At 54.9% G+C, this 23728-nt stretch overlaps 1 protein-coding gene across 1 annotated transcript in view; it reads right to left on the bottom strand.

The window, feature by feature from the left end:
* Positions 1 to 23728, bottom strand: part of LOC134360091 (tetratricopeptide repeat protein 28-like) — a 210921-nt gene that overhangs the window by 49220 nt on the left and 137973 nt on the right. The window contains exon 5 of the mRNA XM_063074172.1: positions 16259 to 16525. Within this exon, the coding sequence (XP_062930242.1) occupies positions 16259 to 16525 (267 nt within the window). The remainder of the gene's footprint in view (positions 1 to 16258; positions 16526 to 23728) is intronic.

The following is a 23728-nucleotide window of genomic DNA, read 5'->3' on the forward strand; positions in this document are numbered from 1 at the left end:
TGATGGAGGGAGAGAGAGTGTGGGTGTGATGGAGGGAGAGAGGGTGTGGGTGTGATGGAGGGAGAGAGAGTGTGGGTGTGATGGAGGGAGAGAGTGTGGGTGTGATGGAGGGAGAGAGGGTGTGGGTGTGATGGAGGGAGAGAGAGTGTGGGTGTGATGGAGGGAGAGAGGGTGTGGGTGTGATGGAGGGAGAGAGGGTGTGGGTGTGATGGAGGGAGAGAGGGTGTGGGTGTGATGGAGGGAGAGAGTGTGGGTGTGATGGAGGGAGAGAGGGTGTGGGTGTGATGGAGGGAGAGAGAGTGTGGGTGTGATGGAGGGAGAGAGGGTGTGGGTGTGATGGAGGGAGAGAGAGTGTGGGTGTGATGGAGGGAGAGAGAGTGTGGGTGTGATGGAGGGAGAGAGGGTGTGGGTGTGATGGAGGGAGAGAGGGTGTGGGTGTGATGGAGGGAGAGAGAGTGTGGGTGTGATGGAGGGAGAGAGAGTGTGGGTGTGATGGAGGGAGAGAGTGTGGGTGTGATGGAGGGAGAGAGGGTGTGGGTGTGATGGAGGGAGAGAGGGTGTGGGTGTGATGGAGGGAGAGAGAGTGTGGGTGTGATGGAGGGAGAGAGTGTGGGTGTGATGGAGGGAGAGAGTGTGGGTGTGATGGAGGGAGAGAGAGTGTGGGTGTGATGGAGGGAGAGAGAGTGTGGGTGTGATGGAGGGAGAGAGTGAGTGTGGGTGTGATGGAGGGAGAGAGAGTGTGGGTGTGATGGAGGGAGAGAGGGTGTGGGTGTGATGGAGGGAGAGAGTGTGGGTGTGATGGAGGGAGAGAGAGTGTGGGTGTGATGGAGGGAGAGAGGGTGTTGGTGTGATGGAGGGAGAGAGAGTGTGGGTGTGATGGAGGGAGAGAGGGTGTGGGTGTGATGGAGGGAGAGAGAGTGTGGGTGTGATGGAGGGAGAGAGAGTGTGGGTGTGATGGAGGGAGGGAGGGTGTGGGTGTGATGGAGGGAGAGAGTGTGGGTGTGATGGAGGGAGAGAGGGTGTGGGTGTGATGGAGGGAGAGAGGGTGTGGGTGTGATGGAGGGAGAGAGAGTGGGTGTGATGGAGGGAGAGAGGGTGTGGGTGTGATGGAGGGAGAGAGGGTGTGGGTGTGATGGAGGGGGAGAGGGTGTGGGTGTGATGGAGGGAGAGAGGGTGTGGGTGTGATGGAGGGAGAGAGGGTGTGGGTGTGATGGAGGGAGAGAGAGTGTGGGTGTGATGGAGGGAGAGAGGGTGTGGGTGTGATGGAGGGAGAGAGTGTGGGTGTGATGGAGGGAGAGAGTGTGGGTGTGATGGAGGGAGAGAGAGTGTGGGTGTGATGAATGGAGAGAGAGTGTGGGTGTGATGGAGGGAGAGAGGGTGTGGGTGTGATGGAGGGAGAGGGTGTTGGTGTGATGGAGGGAGAGAGAGTGTGGGTGTGATGGAGGGAGAGAGGGTGTGGGTGTGATGGAGGGAGAGAGTGTGGGTGTGATGGAGGGAGAGAGAGTGTGGGTGTGATGGAGGGAGAGAGAGTGTGGGTGTGATGGAGGGAGAGAGGGTGTGGGTGTGATGGAGGGAGAGAGAGTGTTGGTGTGATGGAGGGAGAGAGAGTGTGGGTGTGATGGAGGGAGAGAGAGTGTGGGTGTGATGGAGGGAGAGAGGGTGTGGGTGTGATGGAGGGAGAGAGGGTGTGGGTGTGATGGAGGGAGAGAGTGTGGGTGTGATGGAGGGAGAGGGTGTGGGTGTGATGGAGGGAGAGAGGGTGTGGGTGTGATGGAGGAGAGGGTGTGGGTGTGATGGAGGGAGAGAGGGTGTGGGTGTGATGGAGGGAGAGAGAGTGTGGGTGTGATGGAGGGAGAGAGGGTGTGGGTGTGATGGAGGGAGAGAGGGTGTGGGTGTGATGGAGGGAGAGAGTGTGGGTGTGATGGAGGGAGAGAGTGTGGGTGTGATGGAGGGAGAGAGGGTGTGGGTGTGATGGAGGGAGAGAGGGTGTGGGTGTGATGGAGGGAGAGAGGGTGTGGGTGTGATGGAGGGAGAGGGAGTGTGGGTGTGATGGAGGGAGAGAGGGTGTGGGTGTGATGGAGGGAGAGAGGGTGTGGGTGTGATGGAGGGAGAGAGGGTGTGGGTGTGATGGAGGGAGAGAGAGTGTGGGTGTGATGGAGGGGAGAGAGTGTGGGTGTGATGGAGGGAGAGAGGGTGTGGGTGTGATGGAGGGAGAGAGGGTGTGGGTGTGATGGAGGGAGAGAGTGTGGGTGTGATGGAGGGAGAGAGAGTGTGGTGTGATGGAGGGAGAGAGAGTGTGGGTGTGATGGAGGGAGAGAGGGTGTGGGTGTGATGGAGGGAGAGAGTGTGTGTGTGTGATGGAGGGAGAGGGAGTGTGGGTGTGATGGAGGGAGAGGGAGTGTGGGTGTGATGGAGGGAGAGAGAGTGTGGGTGTGATGGAGGGAGAGAGGGTGTGGGTGTGATGGAGGGAGAGAGAGTGTGGGTGTGATGGAGGGAGAGAGGGTGTGGGTGTGATGGAGGGAGAGAGGGTGTGGGTGTGATGGAGGGAGAGAGAGTGTGGGTGTGATGGAGGGAGAGAGAGTGTGGGTGTGATGGAGGGAGAGAGAGTGTGGGTGTGATGGAGGGGAGAGAGAGTGTGGGTGTGATGGAGGGAGAGAGAGGTGTGGGTGTGATGGAGGGAGAGAGGGTGTGGGTGTGATGGAGGGAGAGAGTGTGGGTGTGATGGAGGGAGAGAGAGTGTGGGTGTGATGGAGGGAGAGAGTGTGGGTGTGATGGAGGGAGAGAGAGTGTGGGTGTGATGGAGGGAGAGAGAGTGTGGGTGTGATGGAGGGAGAGAGGGTGTGGGTGTGATGGAGGGAGAGAGGGTGTTGGTGTGATGGAGGGAGAGAGGGTGTGGGTGTGATGGAGGGAGAGAGGGTGTGGGTGTGATGGAGGGAGAGGGAGTGTGGGTGTGATGGAGGGAGAGAGGGTGTGGGTGTGATGGAGGGAGAGAGAGTGTGGGTGTGATGGAGGGAGAGAGGGTGTGGGTGTGATGGAGGGAGAGAGGGTGTGGGTGTGATGGAGGGAGAGAGTGTGGGTGTGATGTGGGTGTGATGGAGGGAGAGAGGGTGTGGGTGTGATGGAGGGAGAGAGAGTGTGGGTGTGATGGAGGGAGAGAGAGTGTGGGTGTGATGGAGGGAGAGAGGGTGTGGGTGTGATGGAGGGAGAGAGGGTGTGGGTGTGATGGAGGGAGAGAGAGTGTGGGTGTGAGGGAGGGAGAGAGGGTGTGGGTGTGAGGGAGGGAGAGAGGGTGTGGGTGTGATGGGGGAGGAGTGTGGGTGTGATGGAGAGAGAGGTGGTGGATGGAGGAGAGAGAGGTGTGGGTGTGATGGAGGGAGAGAGTGGGGTGGATGGAGGGGAGGGTGTGGGTGTGATGGAGGGAGAGAGGGTGTGGGTGTGATGGAGGGAGAGAGAGTGTGGGTGTGATGGAGGGAGAGAGAGTGTGGGTGTGATGGAGGGAGAGGGTGTGTGGGTGTGATGGAGGGAGAGAGGGTGTGGGTGTGATGGAGGGAGAGAGGGTGTGGGTGTGATGGAGGGAGAGAGAGTGTGGGTGTGATGGAGGGAGAGAGGGTGTGGGTGTGATGGAGGGAGAGAGGGTGTGGGTGTGATGGAGGGGAGAGAGTGTGGGTGTGATGGAGGGAGAGTGTGGGTGTGATGGAGGGAGAGAGGGTGTGGGTGTGATGGAGGGAGAGAGGGTGTGGGTGTGATGGAGGGAGAGAGAGTGTGGGTGTGATGGAGGGAGAGAGGGTGTGGGTGTGATGGAGGGAGAGAGGGTGTTGGTGTGATGGAGGGAGAGAGGGTGTGGGTGTGATGGAGGGAGAGAGGGTGTGGGTGTGATGGAGGGGAGAGAGTGTGGGTGTGATGGAGAGAGAGAGTGTGGGTGTGATGGAGGGAGAGAGAGTGTGGGTGTGATGGAGGGAGAGGAGTGTGGGTGTGATGGAGAGAGGGTGTGGGTGTGATGGAGGGAGAGAGGAGTGTGGGTGTGATGGAGGGAGAGAGGGTGTGGGTGTGATGGAGGGAGAGAGGGTGTGGGTGTGATGGAGGGAGAGAGGGTGTGGGTGTGATGGAGGGAGAGAGGGTGTGGGTGTGATGGAGGGAGAGAGAGTGTGGGTGTGATGGAGGGAGAGAGAGTGTGGGTGTGATGGAGGGAGAGAGAGTGTGGGTGTGATGGAGGGAGAGAGAGTGTGGGTGTGATGGAGGGAGAGAGAGTGTGGGTGTGATGGAGGGAGAGAGAGTGTGGGTGTGATGGAGGGAGAGAGAGTGTTGGTGTGATGGAGGGAGAGAGAGTGTGGGTGTGATGGAGGGAGAGAGGGTGTGGGTGTGATGGAGGGAGAGTGTGGGTGTTATGGAGGGAGAGAGAGTGTTGGTGTGATGGAGGGAGAGAGGATGTGGGTGTGATGGAGGGAGAGAGGGTGTGGGTGTGATGGAGGGAGAGAGAGTGTGGGTGTGATGGAGGGAGAGAGGATGTGGGTGTGATGGAGGGAGAGAGAGTGTGGGTGTGATGGAGGGAGAGAGGTGTGGGTGTGATGGAGGGAGAGAGGGTGTGGGTGTGATGGAGGGAGAGAGAGTGTGGGTGTGATGGAGGGAGAGAGGGTGTGGGTGTGATGGAGGGAGAGAGAGTGTGGGTGTGATGGAGGGAGAGAGGGTGTGGGTGTGATGGAGGGAGAGAGGGTGTGGGTGTGATGGAGGGAGAGAGGGTGTGGGTGTGATGGAGGGAGAGAGAGGTGTGGGTGTGATGGAGGGGAGAGGGTGTGGGTGTGATGGAGGGAGAGAGGGTGTGGGTGTGATGGAGGGAGAGAGAGTGTGGGTGTGATGGAGGGAGAGAGGGTGTGGGTGTGATGGAGGGGGAGAGGGTGTGGGTGTGATAGGGAGAGAGGGTGTGGGTGTGATGGGAGAGAGGGTGTGGGTGTGATGGAGGGAGAGAGAGTGTGGGTGTGATGGAGGGAGAGAGGGTGTGGGTGTGATAGGGAGAGAGGGTGTGGGTGTGATGGATGGAGAGATGGTGTGGGTGTGATGGAGGGAGAGAGGGTGTGGGTGTGATGGAGGGAGAGAGTGTGGGTGTGATGGAGGGAGAGAGAGTGTGGGTGTGATGGAGGGGGAGAGGGTGTGGGTGTGATGGAGGGAGAGAGGGTGTGGGTGTGATGGAGGGAGAGAGAGTGTGGGTGTGATGGAGGGAGAGAGAGTGTGGGTGTGATGGAGGGAGAGAGAGTGTGGGTGTGATGGAGGGAGAGAGAGTGTGGGTGTGATGGAGGGAGAGAGGGTGTGGGTGTGATGGAGGGAGAGAGGGTGTGGGTGTGATGGAGGGAGAGAGAGTGTGGGTGTGATGGAGGGAGAGAGGGTGTGGGTGTGATGGAGGGAGAGAGAGTGAGGGTGTGATGGATGGAGAGAGAGTGTGGGTGTGATGGAGGGAGAGAGAGTGTGGGTGTGATGGAGGGAGAGAGAGTGTGGGTGTGATGGAGGGAGAGAGTGTGGGTGTGATGGAGGGAGAGAGAGTGTGGGTGTGATGGAGGGAGAGAGTGTGGGTGTGATGGAGGGAGAGAGAGTGTGGGTGTGATGGAGGGAGAGAGGGTGTGGGTGTGATGGAGGGAGAGAGAGTGTGGGTGTGATGGAGGGAGAGAGTGTGGGTGTGATGGAGGGAGAGAGAGTGTGGGTGTGATGGAGGGAGAGAGGGAGTGGGTGTGATGGAGGGAGAGAGAGTGTGGGTGTGATGGAGGGAGAGAGTGTTGGTGTGATGGAGGGGGAGAGGGTGTGGGTGTGATGGAGGGAGAGAGAGTGTGGGTGTGATGGAGGGAGAGAGTGTGGGTGTGATGGAGGGAGAGAGAGTGTGGGTGTGATGGAGGGAGAGAGTGTGGGTGTGATGGAGGGAGAGAGAGTGTGGGTGTGATGGAGGGAGAGGGAGTGTTGGGTGTGATGGAGGGAGAGAGGGTGTGGGTGTGATGGAGGGAGAGAGAGTGTGGGTGTGATGGAGGGAGAGAGGGTGTGGGTGTGATGGAGGGAGAGAGAGTGAGGGTGTGATGAATGGAGAGAGAGTGTGGGTGTGATGGAGGGAGAGAGAGTGTGGGTGTGATGGAGGGAGAGAGAGTGTGGGTGTGATGGAGGGAGAGAGTGTGGGTGTGATGGAGGGAGAGAGGGTGTGGGTGTGATGGAGGGAGAGAGAGTGTGGGTGTGATGGAGGGAGAGAGAGTGTGGGTGTGATGGAGGGAGAGAGAGTGTGGGTGTGATGGAGGGAGAGAGAGTGTGGGTGTGATGGAGGGAGAGAGGGTGTGGGTGTGATGGAGGGAGAGAGAGTGTGGGTGTGATGGAGGGGGAGAGAGTGTGGGTGTGATGGAGGGAGAGAGGGTGTGGGTGTGATGGAGGGAGAGAGAGTGTGGGTGTGATGGAGGGAGAGAGAGTGTGGGTGTGATGGAGGGAGAGAGAGTGTGGGTGTGATGGAGGGAGAGAGGGTGTGGGTGTGATGGAGGGAGAGAGGGTGTGGGTGTGATGGAGGGAGAGAGGGTGTGGGTGTGATGGAGGGAGAGAGAGTGTGGGTGTGATGGAGGGAGAGAGAGTGTGGGTGTGATGGAGGGAGAGAGAGTGTGGGTGTGATGGAGGGAGAGAGAGTGTGGGTGTGATGGAGGGAGAGAGTGTGGGTGTGATGGAGGGAGAGAGAGTGTGGGTGTGATGGAGGGAGAGAGGGTGTGGGTGTGATGGAGGGAGAGAGTGTGGGTGTGATGGAGGGAGAGAGAGTGTGGGTGTGATGGAGGGAGAGAGGGTGTGGGTGTGATGGAGGGAGAGAGAGTGTGGGTGTGATGGAGGGAGAGAGTGTGGGTGTGATGGAGGGAGAGAGAGTGTGGGTGTGATGGAGGGAGAGAGGGTGTGGGTGTGATGGAGGGAGAGAGAGTGTGGGTGTGATGGAGGGAGAGAGAGTGTGGGTGTGATGGAGGGAGAGAGAGTGTGGGTGTGATGGAGGGAGAGAGGGTGTGGGTGTGATGGAGGGAGAGGGAGTGTGGGTGTGATGGAGGGAGAGGGTGTGGGTGTGATGGAGGGAGAGAGGGTGTGGGTGTGATGGAGGGAGAGAGAGTGTGGGTGTGATGGAGGGAGAGAGGGTGTGGGTGTGATGGAGGGAGAGAGAGTGTGGGTGTGATGGAGAGAGAGTGTGGGTGTGATGGAGGGAGAGGGAGTGTGGGTGTGATGGAGGGAGAGAGAGTGTGGGTGTGATGGAGGGAGAGAGGGTGTGGGTGTGATGGAGGGAGAGAGGGTGTGGGTGTGATGGAGGGAGAGAGGGTGTGGGTGTGATGGAGGGAGAGAGGGTGTGGGTGTGATGGAGAGAGAGTGTGGGTGTGATGGAGGGAGAGAGGGTGTGGGTGTGATGGAGGGAGAGAGGGTGTGGGTGTGATGGAGGGGGAGAGAGTGTGGGTGTGATGGAGGGAGGGAGGGTGTGGTATGTGATGGAGGGAGAGAGGGTGTGGGTGTGATGGGAGAGAGAGAGTGTGGGTGTGATGGAGGGAGAGAGTGTGTGGGTGTGATGGAGGGAGAGAGGGTGTGGGTGTGATGGAGGGAGAGGGAGTGTGGGTGTGATGGAGGGAGAGAGAGTGTGGGTGTGATGGAGGGAGAGGGAGTGTTGGGTGTGATGGAGGGAGAGAGGGTGTGGGTGTGATGGAGGGAGAGAGTGTGTGGGTGTGATGGAGGGAGAGAGGGTGTGGGTGTGATGGAGGGAGAGAGAGTGTGGGTGTGATGGAGGGAGAGAGGGTGTGGGTGTGATGGAGGGAGAGGGAGTGTGGGTGTGATGGAGGGAGAGAGAGTGTGGGTGTGATGGAGGGAGGGAGTGTGGGTGTGATGGAGGGAGAGAGAGTGTGGGTGTGATGGAGGGAGAGAGGGTGTGGGTGTGATGGAGGGAGAGAGAGTGTGGGTGTGATGGAGGGAGAGAGGGTGTGGGTGTGATGGAGGGAGAGAGGGTGTGGGTGTGATGGAGGGAGAGAGGGTGTGGGTGTGATGGAGGGAGAGGGAGTGTGGGTGTGATGGAGGGAGAGAGGGTGTGGGTGTGATGGAGGGAGAGAGAGTGTGGGAGTTATGTAGGGAGAGAGAGTGGGTGTGATGGAGGGAGAGAGAGTGTGGGTGTGATGGAGGGAGAGAGAGTGTGGGTGTGATGGAGGGAGAGAGGGTGTTGGTGTGATGGAGGGAGAGAGGGTGTGGGTGTGATGGAGGGAGAGGGATTGTTGGGTGTGATGGAGGGAGAGAGTGTGGGTGTGATGGAGGGAGAGGGAGTGTTGGGTGTGATGGAGGGAGAGAGAGTGTGGGTGTGATGGAGGGAGAGAGGGTGTGGGTGTGATGGAGGGAGAGGGAGTGTGGGTGTGATGGAGGGAGAGAGGGTGTGGGTGTGATGGAGGGAGAGAGGGTGTGGGTGTTATGGAGGGAGAGAGGGTGTGGGTGTGATGGAGGGAGAGAGGGTGTGGGTGTGATGGAGGGAGAGGGAGTGTGGGTGTGATGGAGGGAGAGGGAGTGTGGGTGTGATGGAGGGAGAGGGAGTGGGTGTGATGGAGGGAGAGGGAGTGTGGGTGTGATGGAGGGAGAGAGAGTGTGGGTGTGATGGAGGGAGAGAGGGTGTTGGTGTGATGGAGGGAGAGAGTGTGGGTGTGATGGAGGGAGAGGGAGTGTGGGTGTGATGGAGGGAGAGAGGGTGTGGGTGTGATGGAGGGAGAGAGTGTGGGTGTGATGGAGGGAGAGAGGGTGTGGGTGTGATGGAGGGAGAGAGGGTGTGGGTGTGATGGAGGGAGAGAGAGTGTGGGTGTGATGGAGGGAGAGAGTGTGGGTGTGATGGAGGGAGAGAGAGTGTGGGTGTGATGGAGGGAGAGAGGGTGTGGGTGTGATGGAGGGAGAGAGAGTGTGGGTGTGATGGAGGGAGAGAGAGTGTGGGTGTGATGGAGGGAGAGAGAGTGTGGGTGTGATGGAGGGAGAGAGGGTGTGGGTGTGATGGAGGGAGAGAGAGTGTGGGTGTGATGGAGGGAGAGAGGGTGTGGGTGTGATGGAGGGAGAGAGAGTGTGGGTGTGATGGAGGGAGAGAGGGTGTGGGTGTGATGGAGGGAGAGAGAGTGTGGGTGTGATGGAGGGGGAGAGAGTGTGGGTGTGATGGAGGGAGAGAGGGTGTGGGTGTGATGGAGGGAGAGAGGGTGTGGGTGTGATGGAGGGAGAGGGGGTGGGTGTGATGGAGGGAGAGAGAGTGTGGGTGTGATGGAGGGGGAGAGAGTGTGGGTGTGATGGAGGGGAGAGGGTGTGGGTGTGATGGAGGGAGAGAGGGTGTGGGTGTGATGGAGGGAGAGAGTGTGGGTGTGATGGAGGGAGAGAGAGTGTGGGTGTGATGAATGGAGAGAGAGTGTGGGTGTGATGGAGGGAGAGGGAGTGTGGGTGTGATGGAGGGAGAGAGTGTGGGTGTGATGGAGGGAGAGAGGGTGTGGGTGTGATGGAGGGAGAGAGAGTGTGGGTGTGATGGAGGGAGAGAGAGTGTGGGTGTGATGGAGGGAGAGAGGGTGTGGGTGTGATGGAGGGAGAGAGAGTGTGGGTGTGATGGAGGGAGAGAGGGTGTGGGTGTGATGGAGGGAGAGAGGGTGTGGGTGTGATGGAGGGAGAGAGGATGTGGGTGTGATGGAGGGAGAGAGGGTGTGGGTGTGATGGAGGGAGAGAGGGTGTGGGTGTGATGGAGGGAGAGAGGGTGTGGGTGTGATGGAGGGAGAGAGAGTGTGGGTGTGATGGAGGGAGAGAGGGTGTGGGTGTGATGGAGGGAGAGAGGGTGTGGGTGTGATGGAGGGAGAGAGAGTGTGGGTGTGATGGAGGGAGAGAGAGTGTGGGTGTGATGGAGGGAGAGAGGGTGTGGGTGTGATGGAGGGAGAGAGAGTGTGGGTGTGATGGAGGGAGAGAGGGTGTTGGTGTGATGGAGGGAGAGAGTGTGTGGGTGTGATGGAGGGAGAGAGGGTGTGGGTGTGATGGAGGGAGAGAGTGTGTGGGTGTGATGGAGGGAGAGAGGGTGTGGGTGTGATGGAGGGAGAGAGGGTGTGGGTGTGATGGAGGGAGAGAGAGTGTGGGTGTGATGGAGGGAGGGAGGGTGAGGGTGTGATGGAGGGAGAGAGGGTGTGGGTGTGATGGAGGGAGAGAGGGTGTGGGTGTGATGGAGGGAGAGAGAGTGTGGGTGTGATGGAGGGAGAGAGGGTGTGGGTGTGATGGAGGGAGAGAGAGTGTGGGTGTGATGGAGGGAGAGGGGGTGTGGGTGTGATGGAGGGAGAGAGGGTGTGGGTGTGATGGAGGGGGAGAGGGTGTGGGTGTGATGGAGGGGGAGAGGGTGTGGGTGTGATGGAGGGAGAGAGGGTGTGGGTGTGATGGAGGGAGAGAGAGTGTGGGTGTGATGGAGGGAGAGAGAGTGTGGGTGTGATGGAGGGAGAGAGGGTGTGGGTGTGATGGAGGGAGAGAGTGTGTGGGTGTGATGGAGGGAGAGAGGGTGTGGGTGTGATGGAGGGAGAGAGGGTGTGGGTGTGATGGAGGGAGAGAGTGTGTGGGTGTGATGGAGGGAGAGAGTGTGTGGGTGTGATGGAGGGAGAGAGAGTGTGGGTGTGATGGAGGGGGAGAGAGTGTGGGTGTGATGGAGGGAGAGAGAGTGTGGGTGTGATGGAGGGAGAGAGTGTGGGTGTGATGGAGGGAGAGGGAGTGTGGGTGTGATGGAGGGAGAGAGAGTGTTGGTGTGATGGAGGGAGAGAGAGTGTGGGTGTGATGGAGGGAGAGAGGGTGTGGGTGTGATGGAGGGAGAGATAGTGTTGGTGTGATGGAGGGAGAGAGTGTGGGTGTGATGGAGGGAGAGATAGTGTTGGTGTGATGGAGGGAGAGAGGGTGTGGGTGTGATGGAGGGAGAGAGGGTGTGGGTGTGATGGAGGGAGAGAGGGTGTGGGTGTGATGGAGGGAGAGAGGGTGTGGGTGTGATGGAGGGAGAGGGAGTGTGGGTGTGATGGAGGGAGAGAGAGTGTGGGTGTGATGGAGGGAGAGAGAGTGTGGGTGTGATGGAGGGAGAGAGTGTGGGTGTGATGGAGGGAGAGAGGGTGTGGGTGTGATGGAGGGAGAGAGAGTGTGGGTGTGATGGAGGGAGAGAGAGTGTGGGTGTGATGGAGGGAGAGAGGGTGTGGGTGTGATGGAGGGAGAGAGGGTGTGGGTGTGATGGAGGGAGAGAGAGTGTTGGTGTGATGGAGGGAGAGAGAGTGTGGGTGTGATGGAGGGAGAGAGTGTGTGGGTGTGATGGAGGGAGAGAGGGTGTGGGTGTGATGGAGGGAGAGAGGGTGTGGGTGTGATGGAGGGAGAGAGGGTGTGGGTGTGATGGAGGGAGAGAGTGTGGGTGTGATGGAGGGAGAGAGGGTGTGGGTGTGATGGAGGGAGAGAGAGTGTGGGTGTGATGGAGGGAGAGAGGGTGTGGGTGTGATGGAGGGAGAGAGGGTGTGGGTGTGATGGAGGGAGAGGGGGTGGGTGTGATGGAGGGAGAGAGAGTGTGGGTGTGATGGAGGGGGAGAGAGTGTGGGTGTGATGGAGGGAGAGAGAGTGTGGGTGTGATGGAGGGAGAGAGAGTGTGGGTGTGATGGAGGGAGAGAGTGTGGGTGTGATGGAGGGAGAGAGGGTGTGGGTGTGATGGAGGGAGAGGGAGTGTGGGTGTGATGGAGGGAGAGAGAGTGTGGGTGTGATGGAGGGAGAGAGAGTGTGGGTGTGATGGAGGGAGAGAGTGTGGGTGTGATGGAGGGAGAGAGGGTGTGGGTGTGATGGAGGGAGAGAGAGTGTGGGTGTGATGGAGGGAGAGAGAGTGTGGGTGTGATGGAGGGAGAGAGGGTGTGGGTGTGATGGAGGGAGAGAGGGTGTGGGTGTGATGGAGGGAGAGAGAGTGTTGGTGTGATGGAGGGAGAGAGAGTGTGGGTGTGATGGAGGGAGAGAGAGTGTGGGTGTGATGGAGGGAGAGAGGGTGTGGGTGTGATGGAGGGAGAGAGGGTGTGGGTGTGATGGAGGGAGAGAGGGTGTGGGTGTGATGGAGGGAGAGGGAGTGTTGGTGTGATGGAGGGAGAGAGGGTGTGGGTGTGATGGAGGGAGAGAGAGTGTGGGTGTGATGGAGGGAGAGAGTGTGTGGGTGTGATGGAGGGAGAGAGGGTGTGGGTGTGATGGAGGGAGAGAGTGTGTGGGTGTGATGGAGGGAGAGAGAGTGTGGGTGTGATGGAGGGAGAGGGTGTGGGTGTGATGGAGGGAGAGAGGGTGTGGGTGTGATGGAGGGAGAGAGAGTGTGGGTGTGATGGAGGGAGAGAGGGTGTGGGTGTGATGGAGGGAGAGAGGGTGTGGGTGTGATGGAGGGAGAGAGGGTGTGGGTGTGATGGAGGGAGAGAGGGTGTGGGTGTGATGGAGGGAGAGAGAGTGTGGGTGTGATGGAGGGGGAGAGAGTGTGGGTGTGATGGAGGGAGAGAGGGTGTGGGTGTGATGGAGGGAGAGAGGGTGTGGGTGTGATGGAGGGAGAGAGAGTGTGGGTGTGATGGAGGGAGAGAGAGTGTGGGTGTGATGGAGGGAGAGAGAGTGTGGGTGTGATGGAGGGAGAGAGGGTGTGGGTGTGATGGAGGGAGAGAGAGTGTGGGTGTGATGGAGGGAGAGAGAGTGTGGGTGTGATGGAGGGAGAGAGAGTGTGGGTGTGATGGAGGGAGAGAGGGTGTGGGTGTGATGGAGGGAGAGAGAGTGTGGGTGTGATGGAGGGAGAGAGAGTGTGGGTGTGATGGAGGGAGAGAGGGTGTGGGTGTGATGGAGGGAGAGAGGGTGTGGGTGTGATGGAGGGAGAGGGAGTGTGGGTGTGATGGAGGGGGAGAGAGTGTGGGTGTGATGGAGGGAGAGAGAGTGTGGGTGTGATGGAGGGAGAGGGAGTGTGGGTGTGATGGAGGGAGAGATAGTGTTGGTGTGATGGAGGGAGAGAGAGTGTGGGTGTGATGGAGGGAGAGAGGGTGTGGGTGTGATGAATGGAGAGATAGTGTTGGTGTGATGGAGGGAGAGAGTGTGGGTGTGATGAATGGAGAGATAGTGTTGGTGTGATGGAGGGAGAGAGGGTGTGGGTGTGATGGAGGGAGAGAGGGTGTGGGTGTGATGGAGGGAGAGAGGGTGTGGGTGTGATGGAGGGAGAGAGGGTGTGGGTGTGATGGAGGGAGAGGGAGTGTGGGTGTGATGGAGGGAGAGAGAGTGTGGGTGTGATGGAGGGAGAGAGAGTGTGGGTGTGATGGAGGGAGAGAGTGTGGGTGTGATGGAGGGAGAGAGGGTGTGGGTGTGATGGAGGGAGAGAGAGTGTGGGTGTGATGGAGGGAGAGAGAGTGTGGGTGTGATGGAGGGAGAGAGGGTGTGGGTGTGATGGAGGGAGAGAGGGTGTGGGTGTGATGGAGGGAGAGAGGGTGTGGGTGTGATGGAGGGAGAGAGGGTGTGGGTGTGATGGAGGGAGAGAGTGTGTGGGTGTGATGGAGGGGGAGAGGGTGTGGGTGTGATGGAGGGAGAGAGGGTGTGGGTGTGATGGAGGGAGAGGGAGTGTTGGTGTGATGGAGGGAGAGAGGGTGTGGGTGTGATGGAGGGAGAGAGAGTGTGGGTGTGATGGAGGGAGAGAGGGTGTGGGTGTGATGGAGGGAGAGAGGGTGTGGGTGTGATGGAGGGAGAGAGAGTGTGGGTGTGATGGAGGGAGAGAGAGTGTGGGTGTGATGGAGGGAGAGAGGGTGTGGGTGTGATGGAGGGAGAGGGAGTGTTGGTGTGATGGAGGGAGAGAGTGTGGGTGTGATGGAGGGAGAGAGAGTGTGGGTGTGATGGAGGGAGAGAGGGTGTGGGTGTGATGGAGGGAGAGAGGGTGTTGGTGTGATGGAGGGAGAGAGGGTGTGGGTGTGATGGAGGGAGAGGGAGTGTGGGTGTGATGGAGGGAGAGAGAGTGTGGGTGTGATGGAGGGAGAGAGGGTGTTGGTGTGATGGAGGGAGAGAGAGTGTGGGTGTGATGGAGGGAGAGAGAGTGTGGGTGTGATGGAGGGAGAGGGAGTGTGGGTGTGATGGAGGGAGAGAGGGTGTGGGTGTGATGGAGGGAGAGAGTGTGGGTGTGATGGAGGGAGAGAGGGTGTGGGTGTGATGGAGGGAGAGAGGGTGTGGGTGTGATGGAGGGAGAGAGGGTGTGGGTGTGATGGAGGGAGAGAGTGTGGGTGTGATGGAGGGAGAGAGGGTGTGGGTGTGATGGAGGGAGAGAGTGTGGGTGTGATGGAGGGAGAGAGAGTGTGGGTGTGATGGAGGGAGAGAGGGTGTGGGTGTGATGGAGGGAGAGAGAGTGTGGGTGTGATGGAGGGAGAGAGGGTGTGGGTGTGATGGAGGGAGAGAGAGTGTGGGTGTGATGGAGGGAGAGAGAGTGTGGGTGTGATGGAGGGAGAGGGTGTGGGTGTGATGGAGGGAGAGAGGGTGTGGGTGTGATGGAGGGAGAGAGGGTGTGGGTGTGATGGAGGGAGAGAGAGTGTGGGTGTGATGGAGGGGGAGAGGGTGTGGGTGTGATGGAGGGAGAGAGGGTGTGGGTGTGATGGAGGGAGAGAGGGTGTGGGTGTGATGGAGGGAGAGAGAGTGTGGGTGTGATGGAGGGAGAGAGTGTGTGGGTGTGATGGAGGGAGAGAGGGTGTGGGTGTGATGGAGGGGGAGAGAGTGTGGGTGTGATGGAGGGAGAGAGAGTGTGGGTGTGATGGAGGGAGAGAGGGTGTGGGTGTGATGGAGGGAGAGAGGGTGTTGGTGTGATGGAGGGAGAGAGGGTGTGGGTGTGATGGAGGGAGAGAGGGTGTGGGTGTGATGGAGGGAGAGAGGGTGTGGGTGTGATGGAGGGGGAGAGAGTGTGGGTGTGATGGAGGGAGAGGGAGTGTGGGTGTGATGGAGGGAGAGGGAGTGTTGGGTGTTATGGAGGGAGAGAGGGTGTGGGTGTGATGGAGGGAGAGAGTGTGGGTGTGATGGAGGGAGAGGGAGTGTGGGTGTGATGGAGGGAGAGAGAGTGTGGGTGTGATGGAGGGAGAGAGAGTGTGGGTGTGATGGAGGGAGAGAGGGTGTGGGTGTGATGGAGGGAGAGAGGGTGTGGGTGTGATGGAGGGAGAGAGAGTGTGGGTGTGATGGAGGGAGGGGGAGTGTGGGTGTGATGGAGGGAGAGAGAGTGTGGGTGTGATGGAGGGGGAGAGAGTGTGGGTGTGATGGAGGGAGAGGGAGTGTGGGTGTGATGGAGGGGGAGAGAGTGTGGGTGTGATGGAGGGGGAGAGAGTGTGGGTGTGATGGAGGGAGAGGGAGTGTGGGTGTGATGGAGGGAGAGAGAGTGTGGGTGTGATGAATGGAGAGATGGTGTGGGTGTGATGGAGGGAGAGAGAGTGTGGGTGTGATGGAGGGAGAGGGAGTGTGGGTGTGATGAATGGAGAGAGAGTGTGGGTGTGATGGAGGGAGAGAGAGTGTGGGTGTGATGAAGGGAGAGAGGGTGTGGGTGTGATGGAGGGAGGGAGGGTGTGGGTGTGATGGAGGGAGAGGGAGTGTGGGTGTGATGGAGGGAGAGAGAGTGTGGGTGTGATGAATGGAGAGAGGGTGTGGGTGTGATGGAGGGAGAGAGGGTGTGGGTGTGATGGAGGGAGAGAGGGTGTGGGTGTGATGGAGGGAGAGAGAGTGTGGGTGTGATGAATGGAGAGATGGTGTGGGTGTGATGGAGGGAGGGAGGGTGTTGGTGTGATGGAGGGAGAGGGAGTGTGGGTGTGATGGAGGGAGAGAGGGTGTGGGTGTGATGGAGGGAGAGAGGGTGTGGGTGTGATGGAGGGAGAGAGAGTGTGGGTGTGATGAATGGAGAGAGGGTGTGGGTGTGATGGAGGGAGAGAGGGTGTGGGTGTGATGGAGGGAGAGAGAGTGTGGGTGTGATGGATGGAGAGAGGGTGTGGGTGTGATGGAGGGAGGGAGGGTGTTGGTGTGATGGAGGGAGAGGGAGTGTGGGTGTTATGGAGGGAGGGAGGGTGTGGGTGTGATGAATGGAGAGATAGTGTTGGTGTGATGAATGGAGAGAGGGTGTGGGTGTGATGAATGCAGAGAGGGTGTGGGTGTGATGAATGCAGAGATGGTGTTGGTGTGATGGAGGGAGAGAGGGTGTTGGTGACTGATTAGTTCAACCGGTAATGTGTTGTTAGAGCCTACATCAGATTTGCTGAGAATTGAGCATGGTTGATGTGGGACTGACCAATAAGGGCGGCAATGACTTGTTGTGCAGTTTGAATCAGCCTGTCTGGATTCCAGTGTGGGAAGAGAATGGCCAGCGGACTGGCATGGGAAAAGGTTGGTGCACGTTCCTTCACAACATCAGCATTCGCTGCCTTTCTCCCGGTCAGCTTGTTCACTTTGGGTGGGAGTGATGGGAATGGCTGGAAGTGAAATCCCAGTAACTGGAGCATGGAATATATTCCTGGAATGCTGATTATATTTGTCGTCAACTTCACTGTGCAGCGATCTGTGGGGGACAAAAAGATGACAAAATCAGAACCTGCATCAGATTAACCAGTATTACCTGTTCACATTTCACTGATCAAACTGTGAGTCACAAACTCACCCACAATCAATAGTATTCAATTGCTGCTATTTCCTCACTGCCCCCCACTCCCTACCCCTCACCCTTTTTGCTGTAGGGAAACCACTCTGTAGCTGTAGAATGACGGAGCCTTTCATGCTCGACCCTTGCCTTGGGATCACCCTGTGCATCGTACACACACACACACACACACACACACACTGCATTTGTGTGGCTGCCACTATTCTACGCTGGACTGTCTCACTGGCCTTTAGACAAAGGCCTTTTAGACACGGACAACTGGAACAGGGTAGGACTACAAACTAACTGGGAAGGGGAAGGTAAGTTAAATAACTCAGGAGGAAGTAAAAGAGCAGAGGCACCAGATAATGAGGGGGGAAATGACAACCATTGTGTGACAGTCCAGGGAAGAAGATGTAAACAAAACCATGCTATACAGAAAAAATTCAGAGCTGTAAATATCTGTAAAAAATCAAAGCCTATTATTCTTTTTTGAATGTACGTAACATTTGCGATAAGGTAAATTAGTTGACAGCACAGATGACAGAATAAGAGTAAGAAGTGAAGTGAAATACCGTCACGTAATTGCAGAGTGACCAGGACATGGAGCTCAATTTTCCAGGTTACACATTATTCCAAAAGACAGACCAAAGGAGACAGGTGTCAAGCACCTCTGCTACACCTGCCAAAAGCAGAACTTCCCAGTGGCCAAATATTTTAATTCCAATTCCGACATGTCGGTCCATGGCCCCCTCTTGTACCTCGATGAGGGCACTGTTAGGGTTGAGGAGTAATATCTTATATTCTGTCTGGGTTGCCTCCAACCTGATGGCATAAATATCGATTTCTCCTTCTTGTAAAGAAATATTTTCACTCCTGCTCCCCCCTTCTTCTATTTCCCACTTTGGCCTCTTACCTCTTTTCACCTGCCTATCAGCTCCCCGGGTCCCCTCCTCCTTCCCATTCTCCTATTGTCCACTCTCCTCTCCTATCAGATTCCTTCTTCTCCAGCCCTTTATTTTTTCAACCCACCTGGCTTCACCCATCACCTTCTAGCTATTCTCATTCCCCTTCCTCCACCTATTTATTCTGGCATCTTCCCCCTTCTTTTTCAGTCCTGAAGAAGGGTCGCAGCCTGAAACATCGACTGTTTATTCGTTTCCATAGATGTTTATTCGTTTCCTGGCCTGCTGAGTTCCTCCAGCATCTTGTGTGTGTTGCTTTGGATTTCCAGCATGCTTTCTCGTGTTTGAGGAGGTGGGATGGTGATTTTAGTCGAGGAAAGTGCTGAGTTGTAATATGAAGGCAGTGGAGAGTGATGTGAAACTGGTTTGTGTTGAAACCAAGAACGGCAGGGGACGGTAGACACCGGTGGGAGTAGCCCAAAGATGCCCAAAATGAGATCACTTGCTAGCTCAGAACATAAATGGGGAAATATCAAGGGCATGTTTGAAGAAAACTGACAAAAGCCATGGGAGATTGGATGAACCAACATAACAAGGGTATGGTAGTAGAAGAATTTGTGGATTACATCAGGGAGCAGTACATTGTGCAACCTGCCCAGGAACAAGCTATTTTGATTTGATCTTTCAGAATGAGGACTGATTAATAGGTACCCTATGGGTAAAAATCCCCAAGGGAGTGGTGGCCACAATATGAAAGATATCCAAATGCAGTTTGTGGATAAACACCTAAGTCCATAACCAGTGCCGTCGACATAAATTAGTGTAATTACACTCAAGGGCCACTCTATTAGGTGCACCTGTGTACCAGGTCGTTAATGCAAATATCTAATCAGCCAATCATGTGGCAGCAACTCGGTGGATAAAAGCATGCAGGCAGGGCTGTTGTTCAGACCAAATATCAGAATGGAGGGAAAGAAATGTGATTAAAGTGACTTTGGCCATGGAATGATTGTTGGTGCCAGACAGGATGGTTTGAGTGTCTCACAAACTGCTGATCCCCTGGGATTTTCACACACAGCAGTCTCTATTATTTACAAAGAATGATGCAAAAAACAAAACAAAATCATCCAGTGAGTGGCAGTTCTGTGGGTGAAAATGCCTTGTTAATGAAGAGCTTAGAAGACGAGAATGGCCAGTGGTTCAAGCTGACAAGAAGGTGACAGTAACACAAATAACTACGTGTTACAACAGTGATACACAGAAGAGTATCCCTGAGCACATATGTTGAACCTTGAAATGGATGGGCTACAGCTGCAGAGCACCATGAACATAGACTCAGTGGCCACCGTTACTACGTACAGGAGGAACAGAGTGCAGCAGATAGAAGGGAAAGAGCTTCAGCCCCTATTGGCTTGGGCAGGAAGTGGGAGGGGAGAGTGTGAAACAGTGTTAGTTTAGAGGGAAAACTGCAATGTGAACTGCTAATGACTAACATTGTTTTATCCACCATTATCCTTGTTCCTTAAGACCAAGGTAACATGTCTGAATGACTGTCGTCCTGTCGCACTCACCTCAATAATAAGCAAATGGTTTGAGAGGCTAGTCATGGACTACATCTGCAGCATGCTACCATCCACACTGGACCCCTATAATTCGCCTACTGACACAACCGATCGACAGAAGATGCAATAGCCACATCTCTACACACCATCCTTACACATCTGGAGAAGGATGCTTATGTGAGAATGCTGTTCTTGGAGTATAGTTCAGCATTCAACACTATAATTCCCTCCAGGCTCGAGAAGGAGCTCAGAGATCTCAGCCTTCGTCCTGCTTTGTGTAGCTGGATCCTGGACTTCCTGTCAGCTCACTGGCAGGTGGTAAGAGTGGGCTCCCTCACCTCTGTCTCTTTGACCTCAGGGCTGCGTACTGAGTCCCCTCCTTTACTCTCTGTATACCCATGACTGTATCACCACCCACAGCTCCAATCTGCTAATTAAATTTGCTGATGACACTACACTGATTGGCCTAATCTCAAATAATAATGAGGCAGCCTACAGAGAGGCAGTCATTACCCTGACACAGTGGTGTCAAGAAAACAAGCTTTCCCTCAAAATCTCAAAAACAAAGGAAATGATTGTGGATTTCAGGAGGAATGGAGACAGGCTAACCCCTATAGACATCAATAGATCTGGGGTTGAGAGGGTGAGCAGCTTTAAGATCCTCTGCATAAACATCACTGAGGATCTCACGTGGTCTGTACATACCGGCTGTGTGGTGAAAAAAGCACAACAGCACCTCTTTCACCTCAGACAGTTGAAGAAGTTTGGTATGCCCCCCACCCCCCCCCGGATTCTTTCTATAGGGGCACAATTGAGAGCATCCTGGCTGGCTGCAGCACTGCCTGGTATGGAAACTGTACTTCCCTCAATCGCAGGACTCTGCAGAGAGTGGTGCGGACAGCCCAGCGCATCCCACTAATCAGAACGTTTACAAAGACAGGTGTGTAAAAAGGGCCCGAAGGATCATTGGGGACCCGAGTCACCCCAACCACAAACTGTTCCAGCTGCTACCATCCGGGAAACGGTATCGCAGCATAAAAGCCAGGACCAACATGCTCCGGGACAGCTTCTTCCACCAGGCCATCAGACTGATTAATTCATGCTGCCACAACTGTATTTCTATGTTATATTGACTATCCTGTTGTACATAATATTTATTATAAATTACTATGATTGCACATTTGAACAGGGATGTAACGTAAAGATTTTTACTCATGTATTTGAAGGGTGTACGTAATAAAGTCAATTCATCATCATCTTAAAAGTGAAACTTCTCACCCATGTGGGTACTGCCTTCAGGGAAGAATGACAGAGCCAATCATCAGAAGTCGTGCCTGTTTGGGTTGTCAGCAGACTGATCCCAACACACTTGTGAATAGATGCATTGAGACCAAGGGAAAGATACTGTAGTGTCACATTAAGATTACTGTAATCTCTCAGCTTCAAGTAAGGGGTTTTCATCAATGAGGAATTCTGGTCTCTTGTCAATTGTTAAATTCCATGTCAGGACTTCCACACCGGCCCATTATAACGTAGAAAGGCAGGAGAAAACATCGTTACTCCAAAGGGCCATAGTGGGGTTACAATGCATGGCATCTAACCTCTGGGACCTTCTAAGTGAGAATGCTGCTGAATGCCTGGTGGCATATCCGAATGGAAAAGCTGGTTGGCTCACTGTTTATGCCATGGAGAATGAGTTGCATCCTTTGCAACTTCAGCTAGGTAAAGGTTACTCACAGTGTATTTGCAGAATTTTACAGTTTATTCTGCTGAGCAAAGGCGAGGGTGTCCTCACTGTACTTTTTTTTTGTGTGTCATACTCTGCCAGAGCCTCGGCGACCACTTTTTCAAGTGGTTGTCTTGGAGGAAAGATTCTGTGAGTGGTTCCTCATGTCCTTCTCACAGCGCAGTTTTTTTTACGAGGCTCAACACTCAACCTGGCACGGGTGGAAAGCGCGCCCGGGAGCGGCCCGACTGGATTTGAACTCCGGAACCTTCGCTCTGGAGTCTGGCGCTGATGTCACTGTGCTGCCAGCTGGCCACCAGTCAGAATTACTCACGAGCATAGGGTTTGTAACTTTCTGATAGCCATCACCATCATTATGTGTGGTGTCATATGGCATTGGGTGACCATGGTCTCATGATCATGATTGTTCTTGGCAAGTTGTTCTCCAGAAGTGGTTTGCCATTGCCTTCTTCTGGGCAGTGTCTTTTCAAGATGGGTGACCCCAGCCATTATCAATACTCTTCAGAGAGTGTCGGTCTGACACCAGTCGTACATGGTAACCAGAACATGCGATATGTACCAGCTGTTCATACGATCATCCACCACCTGCTTCCCTGGCTTCATGTGGTCCTAACTGGTGGGTGCTAAGCAGAAGCTACACTTTGCCCAAGGGCGACCTGCAGGCTAGCAGATGAATGGAACGATTTACACTTCCTCTGGCAAAGACATACATCCACCCCGCCACCCATCTCTGATATCACTTGGTTAAAGAGGACAGTTTATGATAATGCACATCCTTTATTATTCAACAGGGTAAGGGTTTGACACAATTGTGCCTAAGACACAGGAGCAGAATTAGGCCATTCAGCCCATTGAGTCTGCTCCGCCATTCCATCATGGCTGATTTATTATCCTTCTCAACCCCATTCTCCTGACCTCCCTCTAATCTTTGACACCCTTACTAATCAAGAATCTATCAACCCAGCAAGCTAAGGAAATTTGGCCTGTCCCATAAAACCCTCACTAATTTTTATAGATGCACCGTAGAAAGCATTCTTCCAGGGTGTATCACAACCTGGTATGGAAGTTGTCCTGTCCAAGACCGGAAGAAGCTGCAGAAGATCGTGAACACGGCGCAGCACATCACACAAACCAATCTTCCGTCCTTGGACTCACTTTACACCGCACGCTGTCGGAGCAGTGCTGCCAGGATAATCAAGGACACGGCCCACCCAGCCAACACACTTCTCGTCCCTCTTCCCTCCGGGAGAAGGCTCAGGAGCTTGAAGACTCGTACGGCCAGATTTGGGAACAGCTTCTTTCCAACTGTGATAAGACTGCTGAACGGATCCTGACCCGGATCTGGGCCGTACCCTCCAAATATCCGGACCTGACTCTCAGTTTTTTTTTTGCACTACCTTACTTTCCCTTTTCTATTTTCTATTTATGATTTATAATTTAAGTTTTTAATATTTACTATCGATTTGTACTCCAGGGAGCACGAAGAGCAGAGTCAAATATCACTGTGATGATTGTATGCTCTAGCGTCAATTGTTTGGCGACAATAAAGTATAAAGTATAATAAACCCAATGACTTGCCCTCCTCGGCCAACAGTGGCAACAAATTCCACAGATTTGCCACCATCCACATCATTAACATGTAACATGGAAAGAAGCGGTTCTGAAAGTGGGCCCTGAGGAACACCACTGGCCACTGACAGCCAAACAGAAGAGATCTCCTTGATTTCCACTCTTTGCCTCCTGCCAGTCAGCCAGTCTTCTACCCATGCTAGTATCTTTCCTGTAATACCATGGGCTCTTACCTTGTTTAGCAGCCTCATGTGTGGCATCCTGTCCAAGGCCTTCTGAAAATTTAAGCATACACCATTGTATACTTTCTGTTGTCTACCCTGCATGCCACTTCCTCAAAGAGTTCCTGATTTGTTAGGCCAGATTTCCACTTCAGCCTATTCTATTATGTGCCACTAAGTACACCGAAACCTCATCCTTAATAATGGACTCTAATATCTTACCAACCACTGAAGTCAGGCTAAGTGGCCTATAATTTCCTGTCTTTTTCCTCTCGCCCTTCTTAAAGAGTGGAGTGACCTTTGTGATTTTCCAGTCCTCTGTAACCATTCCAGAATCTAGTGATTCTTGAAAGATCACTACTAATGCATCCACAATTTTTTCAGCCACCTCTTTCAGAACCCTTGGGTGTGGTCCATTCGCTTCCCAAGCATCTTCTCCTCAGTAATAGCAACTACACTCACCTCTACCCCATTACACTCTCAATTTTTTGGCATACTGCTGGTATCTTCCATATTGAAGACAGGTGCAAAATATTTATTAAGTTCATCTGCCATTTCTTTGTCTCCTATTACTACCTCTCCAGCGTCATTTTCCAGTGGTCCGATATCCACTCTTACATCTCTTTTACTCTTTGCATATATCTGAAAAAACTTTTCATAGTCTCTTTTATATTATTGGCTAGATTACCTTCATGTTGTAACCTTTCTCTCCTTATTGAACTTTTAGTTGCCTTCAGTTGGTTTTGAAAAGCTTCCCACTGTTTTTTGTCATATTATATGCCTTGGGTTTTGCTTCTATGCTGTCTTTGACTTCCCTCAGCCACGGTTGCCTCATCCTCTGTTTAAGAACACTTCTTCGGGATGTACAGTATTTATCCTGTACCTTCTGAATTGCACCCAGAAACTCCAACCATTGCTGCTCTGCTGGATATATTTGGGTGCTCTCTAGAGGACTGGTGAAGCTGAGGTGGAACCATAGAAACCATAGAAAAACTACAGCACAGAAATAGGCCTTTTGGCCCTTCTTGGCTGTGCCAGACCATTTTCTGCCTAGTCCCACCGACCTGCACACAGACCATACCCCTCCATACATCTCCCATCCATGTATCTGTCCAATTTAT

Source organism: Mobula hypostoma, chromosome 21 (assembly GCF_963921235.1).
Source record: "Mobula hypostoma chromosome 21, sMobHyp1.1, whole genome shotgun sequence".
Lineage (NCBI taxonomy): Eukaryota > Metazoa > Chordata > Chondrichthyes > Myliobatiformes > Myliobatidae > Mobula > Mobula hypostoma.